This window comes from Arvicanthis niloticus, chromosome 11, assembly GCF_011762505.2.
Source record: "Arvicanthis niloticus isolate mArvNil1 chromosome 11, mArvNil1.pat.X, whole genome shotgun sequence".
NCBI classification, from domain to species: Eukaryota; Metazoa; Chordata; class Mammalia; order Rodentia; family Muridae; genus Arvicanthis; species Arvicanthis niloticus.
In genome coordinates this window covers 60171079-60182295 of record NC_047668.1, presented here as the reverse complement: position 1 = coordinate 60182295, position 11217 = coordinate 60171079, and the positions used below count along the sequence as shown (strand labels likewise).

At 45.5% G+C, this 11217-nt stretch overlaps 1 protein-coding gene across 1 annotated transcript; it reads right to left on the bottom strand.

The window, feature by feature from the left end:
- Positions 1-2761: 2761 nt before the first annotated feature.
- On the bottom strand, positions 2762-11211 carry Supt7l (SPT7 like, STAGA complex subunit gamma). The gene is made up of 5 exons (XM_034514544.2): positions 10990-11211; positions 8303-8910; positions 7161-7485; positions 5431-5668; positions 2762-4036 (listed from the first exon to the last, which is right to left on the bottom strand). The coding sequence occupies exons 2-5, from the start codon at positions 8713-8715 to the stop codon at positions 3774-3776; spliced, it is 1239 nt and encodes a 412-aa protein (XP_034370435.1). The 5' UTR covers positions 8716-8910; positions 10990-11211; the 3' UTR covers positions 2762-3773.
- Positions 11212-11217: the final 6 nt, after the last annotated feature.

Below are 11217 nucleotides of genomic sequence, written 5' to 3'. Positions count from 1 at the left end.
CTTTGTGGTAAACTTTTCTGTCATGATTTGATATTAGAAGGTATATGATCACTAACAGATTCACCACTGTTAGTTATGACATGGCTGGTAGGATGTAATGGGTAGGTTAATTTCCCATGTTTATCCACCTAACCATGCCCAAAACCATGTCCTCCTTATATTGTACTTAGAACAATACAAAGCATTGTTCGTCACCAGGATTTGGTCCGTTCAGTACATACATAGCTAGAAGGGTTTGCCCTGGTTCTCAAGAGTGTAGTCTCTGCAAAGAAGTAAAATCATCAGCCAGGAAATTCTTACTGATACACCTTCAAATTGACTTTATTAGAAATGAGGTGGGGCCCAGTAGGCTGTTTTTATAAGCCCTTCAGGTGACTGCTGTGCTCTTTGCAGAACTGTTTCAAGTCAGCCTGTGACTGAATCCCAGGCCAGGTGAATCAACCACCTAATCCTCATAACATGCTTTCTCAGGCTTCTTATATTTCTTGACGTGGTGCCTGTTCTCCAGGATTATTTCAGAGCAACACAGAATTTTATCTTGCTATTATTAGTTATTTAATATTTCATAGCTAGTGGGAAATGCTGATTTAAAAACCTCACCCTTTTCTTAAGACCTTTCTGCCAGGTGTTATGGTGTGTGTCTTTAATTCCAGCATGTGGGAGGCAGAGACAGGTGGGCTTCTATGAGCTTGAGACCTGTCAGGGTGACATACAGACATAGTGAGACCCAGTTTTAAAAAGGACATCTCTGCCTCCTGAGTGTGAGGTCTATAGGGCTGGGCTGTTGTGCTTGACCTATTCTTTTAAGGGGAAAGCATACACAGAACATAACTGACAAGCTTGGCTCTTCTCCATGGTGCCTGCTCTTCCTTTCTTAAAATGCTACCCCTCTTTCCTGCTGGCAGCTCTCCAAGGGTCTTGTTTTCACATCACTTGTACAAGACTCTTATGGTGTGGGAGAAAGGTGTGCTAATTAAGGTCACGGTCTAGAATGTCTGGATAGCTCCTGTGAGCTCAGTGCAAAATGGAGAACTCCCTTTCTCCCCAGTCTGGGGGGCTTGGCCCCAACACCCTCTACTTGGGAAATTGGCAAACCTACAAGTTCAACTTCCTCTTTCTGGATAAGTACCTGGCCTCCGTACATCCTCTCCATACAAAGGAGGCATTACTTTAAACTCCAGCCAATGATTTTACAATCACTGTGAAAACTCCTTCCCACTCTCCAAGGTTCATACATATCCCTTGTCATCCCTCAATAAAGTGTATGTGCACCAGCTGCTTCACTGAAGATGGGCTAACAGAGCTGACTCATTCAGTACCATCTAAAAGAGCTAGAAACTAAAAACCTTGGAGAAGCTCTCTCCATCCCCCCACTCTGCCTCATCCTTCCAGCCTGCTGCATAGCAGCACCTGGACACCCTGAGAGGGAGGAAACGGAGGACACATACCACGATATGGAGGTGCTTAATGAATGCTTCCTAAGTAAGTGAATTAAGTACACTAACTGCCCCTTGGCCACTTTGTTTATGAAAATAAAGGTAAGATCTGTCTTACTGGGTTTCTATTGTTGTGAAGAGAAAGCATGACCATGACAACTCTTAGAACAGACATGATGCTGGAGCAGCTGAGAATCGGCACATCTTTGTAGCAGGAAAGGAATTGAGACTGGACCTGGCTTGAGGATATGAGACCGCAAAGCCTGCCCCTGTTAACAGGCCTTCTCTGACAAGGCCAAGCATACTCTAGCAAGGCCACCAGCAAGGCTACCTCCTAATAGTGCCATTCCCTATGAGCCCTGGTCTATTTTCAAATTACCACAAGATCAAAACAAGATAGATTTTAAGTGTTAAGGATTACTTTGAGAAAATCCTATTTTAAAATTAAGTTATAACTTCAAGAGGCAGGACTGTAGGAGGTTAGTCTAACGTACACGATCTGACTGTCTGAAAACCGTGAACTTGGGATAGCGAGACAGTTTAGTGGGTTAAAGGCACTTGCTATGCAAACCTGACACCATGCCTTCTGCCCCTGGGGCCCACGTGAAGGTAGAACGAGAGAACTGACTGCACACAGCAATTGCCTCTGGCCTCTCTACAGGCCACACACACCATGCACAAGCACACACACGTAAGAACCCTCAAACACTGAGGAGAGCTCGCCACTGATCTTGGTTTTGAAGAAGGGAGTGTGCCCATTCTTTGTCAGCTGCTTTGCCATCTGAGATAGCTGCTGTGCTTGGCCTTGCGCAGTGGGCGTCAGTGAATGCAGAAACCCGTAACTGGCTGAAGAGCAGAGGAAGTGATGGTAAAGGACTAATTAGCACATCAGTTCTAACCCCCCTACAACCAGAGAAAGTCATGTGAGAGGGGTGAAAAGAATTTAAGAACCGGAGGATAGGGAGATAGCAGAAAGATATCTTCCAGCTATGATGCAGCACTCATCAACTGCAGCAGTGCTTATAGGACCTGCACAAGATTGGCCTGGCAAGGTTTCATTGTGATGAGGGCACCTTTGAGACACCACCCCTCCCAGGGCCTGCTGGCAGAGAATGGTTGTTGAGGGCAGGGGTGTGAGTAGCTGCTTGGTTGCCCTTGCTCAGTAAGTACGTTCCCACTCAAGCTTCAACTCTGATGAGCTTTGGATCGCACACAGAAGACATCAAAGGGGGAATCCCTGCTTGGAACAAAGGAAAATCCCCTCCCTTATGTATGTGTATGAAATGATCAAAGAATTTTAAAAAACAGAACTGGAATAATTCAAATTACTTTTTCCAAAAATAATTTATTTTTAAGTGTGTGTGTGTACACGTGCACACACATGCATGCACCATGGCATGTAGAGGGGAGTTGGTTCTCTTTTTATACCATGTGGGTCCCCAGGATCAAACTTAAATTGCAAGTGACTTTACCCACCAACCCATCTCTCTGGCTCCTCAAATGTCTTTTTAAACAAAATAACCAAAACAAACAAACAAACAAACAAACAAAAAAACCCTGAAACCAACAGCTGTCCTGAAACAGCCAGATGCTGACCATCCAGCAGCCGTGGCAGGTCCTGTCTGCTGCCTTCACAAAGGAGAACAGCAACAGTTGGAAATGTGCAGGGTGAAAGATACTTAAAACTTGGAGTCAGCAGAGGAGTGTATGAAAAGTAAACACACCGAGGCTGGCTGCAATATTCTAGAAAAGAAAGAACTGTGGGGACAGCTGCATAAGGATGATGGCTGTCACCACAGGGCTCTTGCTCTGTAAGAGGCTTTTGAGTAGCAAAACTAGTTTTGAAATCTGACTGACAAACTTTGTTTAGCTATTTTCTATCTTACTACTGGATTCCCAGTGATGACACAAAATAGATGAATGAATCCCTGACTTCTATAATAGCATATATTTACACGAATATATGCAAACTTTGAAGTTTAAGCAGAGCACCTCAGCATCCCTCCTCTCTGTAAGAAGCATTAAAGTGGCACAATTCTCGAGTATGCCCGGCTGGGAGGAGCCGAGATGTGTGTTGTCCCACAGTAAAACCAGCTGGGGACAGGACTTTGGTCTGATTACCAGGCCAGTATCACAATCCATCTTCGAACAGTGGCTGAGTTGTTCTGAAAAAGTACAATGATGCCAAAGTGAACTGTTACTAGGTTAAGAACTGTTTTTCTAAAATTAGGAAAGGCCTCAACTGAAGAACAGAATCAAATGACTACTTATGGAAACAATTCAGACACTAAGGCTCCCTGCTGGCTGTGTGGGTCTGGATTCAGTGTCCTTCTGCAGTTAAATCTTCCTCATCCTTTTCTTGCAGCGCTGACTGAAAACAGGCGATGAGCCCATGAGGCTGTCAGTGGAGTGGGATCCATAGCTGCTGTCTGAGTCCTCAGGGCTCTGAGGGATTCCAGCTTCACTCATTCCTGACATTGGCTCCTCAAAGACATCACTGCCCAACACCCCGTGTGCGGACACATTGCCTTCTTCACTTTCTTGAGGCTCCATTTTCACATGTGCCAGGTTCCAGAGAGGAGAAGCATTTACCTCTGTACCTAGAAATGAAGGGAAAGATCATGAGCTCACGGTGAGGCAAACAACACCTGCATGTCCTGCACTTGCTTGACTAGTGGTCTTCACACTGCTTTCCTTGCAGTACCCCACATGGATTGAGGGTGTCACTGTTAGTCTGGGGTTCAAATGCCACCTCCAAATTACCACTTCCTTTCCATTTTCATGTTTTTCCCTTCACCTTATCCACCTCCATTTTTCCTATTCCAAAAAAAGTAAAACTGGGTGGAAAGATTATGTTCAAAGCATAATCAAAGGCACATACAGTTCTACAGTCTACCCTGTCCTGTGCCCCCCTCCCCACCCCGTGTGTGTGTGTGTGTGTGTGTGTGTGTGTGTGTGTGTGTTATACACATGAACCTGTAGGTATGTGTGCCCATCCATATGCACGTGGAAGCCAGAGAAGGATGTGAGCCATCTTTTGTTGCTCTCTCATTGCCTTGACCTGGAAGCTCAATTTTCACTAAGCTGGCTGGCCAGTGGGCTCTTATCTCCCAATGTTGGGATTACAGGCACACAACACACAGCCATCCATACCTTTTACATGGGTGCTGGGATGTGAACTAATATTCTCACGCTTGCACATTAAACCATTACGCCATCTCCCTAGCTCCATTTCCTTTTCATGTGGCTATTTTCCTTTTATTTGAGACTCTCTCTAGGCCTCTCTTGCATTTAAAGACTATGTTCATACATGATGGTAACATCAGTTCTCTGCTTGTCTTTCCTGACAAAAGACACGGTCATTGGTGTCCTCTATCTTTCTGTATGTATTTTGGTAGTAATGCAGTTCTGCTGTTAACTATTATTTCTTCCTCAGAGAAAAACCTCTTCTCAGCACTTCTAACACTGACCTAACTTTGTTTGGGTCACATCCGAGGTTTTGATATTTAAATTTTTTGTGTTTACATTTGTAAACAACTAAGTGTCCAAACTAGTTTGCAACTTAACTGGGGGTAGGGAAGCATAGCAACCCCATTACATGGGAGGCTGAAGAAGGAGGCCTTGAATTCCAGACCTACCTAGACTACATGGCAAGACCCTGTCTCAGCAACTAAACAAAAATACGATTGCCTAAAAATAGAAAATTAACGAGCCAGTTCTCCAGAGCCAGTTCTCCAGGTTCCTAAAGACAACAGACTGGCTCCGTCCAGCACAGCAGAACAATTTCATTCCCTTTGATCTGCAACGTTCTAGAAGTCTCTACAAGGAGACAGCCCCTTATACCAGAGAGCAAAGCATTCACCACAGCCATCTGCTCCAGCGGCTTCTGTTCTGCCCATGCCTGCCTTTCTCCCACTTGGAGTTGATTTGAAAGCATCAGGAAGTGCTAAGATGGGAGAACCAGATGCAAAGTGAATACAACTTTCTTTCTTACTCGATGCCTGTGGCGAAGCCTCCACCTCCAGGTTGGATGGGAAGCGCTCACTCTGAGCCCCGAGGACCCCGATGGGTAAGGACTGGTCTCCAGAAGCAAGGTCGGCTTCCAGCTCCTCGCTGACAGGAAACGTGATGTCACTCACAGGCTCCTCCTTGATCTTCACAGGTTTAGTGTCTTCTGTGGCCTTCTCTGGATTCACAATCCTTTCATATTCTTCAGACAGCTGCTTACTAATCTATTGGCAAGCAAGAGTTAGTTTTCCAGGGCTATTTTAGAATTAGATTGGATAATGAGCTTGGAGTAACCCAAGGAAAACTAGGCAGGAGTTATCAGATGAGTTGTTCTTTCTGGTGTGTGTATGCACAAGTGTGTGTGTGTGTGTACACATGAATGTGCGGAGGTCAAAGAGTCATCTCAGCTATCATTCCTCAGGTGCTTCCACTTCTCATCTGGGAAAGTGAGCCTCAGGAACCCGCCCGTCTCTGCCTCCCATCTTGCCATCGATGATGGGCTTACAAGTGTATGCCACCACACCTGGCTTTTTACATGGGCTCTGGGGATCTGAACTCAGGATCTTATGCTTTCAAGACAAGCACTTTACTAACAGCCAACCTGAAAGGTGAGTTTACAACCTCTACTGCTGGCTGGAAAGTGGTGGTGCATGCCTTTAATCCCAGCACTTGGGAGGCAGAGCCAGGTGGATCTCTGTTGAGTTCAAGGCCAGCTGTACTACAAAGCAAGTTCTAGGATAGGCAGGGTTTTTACAGAGAAACACTGTGTTGAAAAAAAAAAACAAAAAACAAAATAACAACAATAAAACTTCTACTGCCAGGGCTGGGGTGCCGACAGTGGAAGAGTGCATGCTTAGCCTCTGCAAGGCCATGAGTTCAAATCCAACACCATCAAACAAGGACAGATGCCACTGCCAACAGAAGGAAGTCATTTAAGGGTTTGGATCTGAGTTTATATAGACACATAAGTTACACAAGGCAAAAAAGCCAGAGCTGAGGCAAAACACTACATTTCTGTCTATAAAAACTAAAAATTATCTGGCCATAGTATCTGGAATTCCATCTCTTAGGAGATTGAAAAGAAGGGAGAGTAAGGCCAGCCTGGCTGCTCAGGGCAATCGTGTCTCACAGGACAGAAGCCTCCCGAGCATCTGGCATGCAGACCTTTTAGGCAAACTGTGAGTGGAGCAAGCAATCTGGGTCCTTTTGTTAGACACTGAAGGTTACTGGTCACTAAGTGCCTAAGCCTCAAGAACTGGAGAGACAGTGCTCTTACCTGAACCCTCCTGGTACTCCACTGGTTTTGTTTACTTTTCAACACACTCATGCTATCTGAAATAGTTGTGCTTATTACTTGTTTGCCTGTTTTTGCTTCCCATGAACACTGCAAGTTCAACAGAGTCAATTCCCCTTGAAAACTACTATCTCCCACAATGCCGGACACAGTAAGTCCTCAATAAATACTTGTTGAATAAAATGCTAGCAAAACAAAACAAGACTTCCAGAGGAAGTAATGAGGAATGGGCTACCCACTGACTGAAAGGGGCCCTGTCTTCTCACTGGGCTAGTAGTGCTGAGAACAGAGAAACACACAGGCCATTAGAAAATCGCGTCAAGTGCATTCTGCTCCCGGTGCCCATGTGCCGTGCTCCAGAACATGTGCTGTAGACCCTGCTAGAGGGGACGCTTTGCCCACGGCTCCCAGGGTCTCCTCACCTGCAGCATGTAAGTGTGGTAGTCCTTGACGCGGTGCTGCCAGAACTTCTGCAGGGAGAGCACACTGCCAATGCCCACCTCGTGGAACACCTGCTCCATGACATCAGGGAAGGGAGTCTGGCCCAGCAGGGCCTCCCGGTCCACAGCGAAGCGCAGCAGCTTGGTGAACTTGAGGCAGTACTCATGTGCCACGTCAGTTAGGGTCTCCAGGACACTTTCATTAGCACACTCAAAGCCTGCGTGGGCCAGGATTGTGGCAACTGCTTGGTAGAGGAGCTGCCGACAGGAGTGCCAGCTCAGCTCAGTCACCGGCTCTCCTTTCCCACTGAGAGAGGAGACAAGCGGGTGTTATTCGAGTTCTTGCTAAGGGGTAACCAGCCTGGCTAGAGAGCCTCAGGCATGTTTGTCTTTGACTCCCCATGCTGAGACTATAAACGTAAGCCACCATGCCTGGGTTTTCTACATGGGTTCTAGGGACAGAACACAGGGTCTCATCAACCACCTTACTGACTAAGCCATCTCTCCAGCCCCTAGGTTCTTAACAATTAAAACAGAAACTTGGCAAAAAAACTAGAGTTGTAGTAATGACACAAATATAATACGATTAATGATATTTTATTGAATGATGTGAATATGCTGGGTTTTTTTGTTTTGCTTTGTTTTGATTTCCTTTGTGCCAGGTCACTGCCTTATCAGCCCACGTTTTAATATTCATGTATCAGTGTGTTATTTCACATCTAGTAAACTGTCTGGAATTAGCAATCAATCAATAAATGCCTATTGTGCTAGAAAATTTAACAAGTAATCATCCCAGCACTAGGGAGGCAAAGGCAGGTAGATCCCTATGAGTTTGAGGCCAGCCTGGTCTATAGAACTAGTTCCAGGACAGCCAGGGCTACACAGAAAAATTATCTCATAAAATAAAAACAGAAACAAAAAGAACAACAACAAAACTACAGACTAGCTTGTGGCGATTTGGACTAACTCAGCTCCACTAATGACTAATGAGCGACATTAGCCTAGTCAATCACTTCCATCTTCAGTGGCCTCGTGTAGAAGTGGAAATGCCACCATAATCTTAACAGGACCACTGGGAGAGGAGATTACTTAAGAAAAACCACCACAGCAGTGCTCTGTCTTACCGGTAAAAGTCGCTCTCTGGGTCACTGTGCCGGATCTGGAATGGTGCACTGGGATTTTTACAATCTAAAGGTTGGAGGTCATCAGGCAGAGGAGGTGACCCAGGGCAGGAGGGAAGAGGCTCACTCTCTTCAGTCTTCACACCCTCTGTCTGCTGTTGATTCTGGGTCTGAGCTGTGGCAATAAGGTTTCGAAGACGTCGGTTGTGCTGGATCAACTGAATGGTATGGATGGTGAGGCTGCAGGGTTCTGAGGGGATGTCCAGCATGGTGGGGGGCTTTGGCTTGTTGGCTGAGGGCTGGTGCAGGGGTGGGTCATGGACTTCCACCAGACGGAACTCCCGTGGGAGCAGATCAAAGGAACTTCTGTTGGTCTGTCCTGAAGGTATTGGTATCTCTCCCCAGTACCTCAGCATTTTAGAGTAAACAGAGAAGAGCTCTGGGGCTCACTGTAGCTGATACCCTAAAGGTGTGTGTTTATGTCCCCGGCAACTGTAGATCATAAGCTTCTGTAGTGAAAATAGGAAGTCCAGGCAGTTCTGATATAAAAACCAAGCTAAGATCACTTTGAAAAAGGTGCTAGTAAAACTCTAGGACAAAGGATGTTCTCCCTGAAGAAATGAAGAGAAAAAATAACTGTTAGATGCCAGCCACACAGGACAGCTCCTCTTTGAATTAGAAAAGGACAATCAAAGTCATTAATAGGTAAAGAGCAGTGACTGGTGTGTGGGACTCTTAACATGTACACCGCCTATGTCACAGCACACATTGATCACCAGAATACCCATCATGCCTCATTCTAAATTCTTGACAAGGCAAGAAACTTAAGTGGGAGGGAGTACTTTCAGAGTATTTCTACACAATTGTGCTAGATTAATAGGAAAAACAGAGTAGCATTAAAAATACTAACAGCCAGCCAGACATGATGTTGCACTTCTTTCTCCCAGCACTCAGGAGGCAGAGGCACACAGATCTCTTTGTTCAAGGCCAGCCTGGTCTACAGTTTCTATATTGTGAGTTCCAGGACAGCCAATGCTACATACACAGAGAAACCAGATCTCAAAAAACAAAACATACTAATAGGTGCTTTTTAATCTGTGCTGTGCCTGGTAGAAACATTCATGAACCTTTAATCTAGCCTTATGCTTCTAAATTCTGACATATACACGAACAAACAGAGGTTCTTTGTGGGTGTGGAGGTCAAGGATAAGCCTCAGGCAACATTCCACCTTGCTTTTTCATATAGGATCTTTCACTGGAGTCTAGGGTTTGCTGATTACTCTAAATCAGTGTGTGTGTGTGTGTGTGTGTGTGTGTGTGTTTGTGTGTGTGTGTAGTTTTATTCTACCATCTTTGCTCTGGGACTGTCAGAGTTACCAGCTCCCACCCAGCTTCCCTTTTGCTATACATGCCTTTAGCTCTGGGAGGTGACCCAGCTACCAACCCCTTCCCCCCTTCCCTTGAATCTGTCGATAAAAGACACACACACAGTGTTCCTTTATAACTTGCCTTCTTAACACAATTGCTGGGTGATACTGTCTCCCCCCTAGAAAAGCATGCCCTTATTAATATTTTTATCTCTCCACCTGCCCCAAACTTCAGTGGCTAATCCCACCTAGCCCCTGCCAAACATCCATGACCACCTCGCCTGTAGCAGTGGCCACAGGCCCCAGTTCCCCTGTGACCTCACATGGTTGCTTCATTCTTCCTCCAAAATATGGCAGAAAAACTTCTACTTCCTTGTGTCTCCCTTTCCCTCCTGGGACCTGGAAGTCCCATCTGTACCTTCTGCCCAGCGTTTGGTCCTCAGCTTTCTTTAATGGCAAATCAAGAACCAATTGGGAAACAAGACCTTAGCATCAGAACAGCCCCCTTCACCAGTGAGTTCCAGGGATCTGCCTGTTTCAGCTTTGCTCCCTACAAGCTATAAGCACATGCACCTATACCTGGATTTTTTAAAATATGGGTTTTAGGGATTGAACTCAGGTCCTCATGCTTGCAATGGCAAGCATTTTATAAACTGAGCTGTCTCCCCAGATTGAATCTGAGAGACTTCTGCTGCCTTCTAACAAGTATTCCTTTCTCTAGTCCACTTGTTCTCAACCTGTAGGTCATAACCCCTTTGGGGATCAATACACACTCTTTCTTTGTATCCTCATATCAATTTGCTTTTATCCCTGAAACTTGACTTTAGTTGACTTATTCATCTGTATTCTCCTACTTGTTATGGCTACCATCTTGGTATAGTGTTGGGGCCTCTGTCAAAGAGTTATAATATAAACTATTGCTTAGTTCAATTTTCCAACCATCTTATGAAAAATAACACTACTACTTCCAATTTTTCAGATGTGGAAGTTGTGGTCCAGTGTCATGGCAATGTCATAAATACAGAGAGAAAGAGAAATGAGGTTTCGATGCTCAGGTTCCAAAGCCTCATGCTGCCTCAATAATTTGTTCCGAATAATAAAAGAATGAGCAAACAAGAAATTGCTTCTTCCCTAACTTCACAAAAGGAGTAAAGGGGTTATCAAGCCCAAGTTCCGGGAGCTGCATGATAGGGGTTCCTTGCTCCGGATCTGCACGCTTAGGCTTAGGCGCCAACCACAGGATCCTGGGAAGTCTGATTTACAAGGCAGCAGGAAAATGGTACGCCCTGGACCTGAACCAGAAAATAAAGCTCAAATACTCACCGCCCTGTCCCAGGAGTGGTCTACGCGGCTGCCTGATTCTGACGGGTCTGAGTCGACGACTAGATCAAGCCTAGGAGCCTTGTTTATTGATTAATGGTCCAAGGCCACCGGAAGCACTTCTTCCCAATCGCCCTCTGCCGCAGGAAGTTATTTATTACTAGCCGGTTGCAACGCCTAAAAATGTTCGTGTTCCGCACAGCACTTTGAAAGCCCCTCCCTCCTTTCTGG

Bases quoted from the DNA above. Each gene is read 5' to 3' on its own strand.
- Supt7l (XM_034514544.2), bottom strand. From the start codon at position 8,715: ATGCTGAGGTACTGGGGAGAGATACCAATACCTTCAGGACAGACCAAC. The intron at 7,486-8,302 runs GTAAGACAGAGC...CTCCTCTCTCAG, and splicing joins CCAGAGAGCGACTTTTACCG to TGGGAAAGGAGAGCCGGTGA. The intron at 4,037-5,430 runs GTAAGAAAGAAA...CTTCATTTCTAG, and splicing joins GGCTTCGCCACAGGCATCGA to GTACAGAGGTAAATGCTTCT.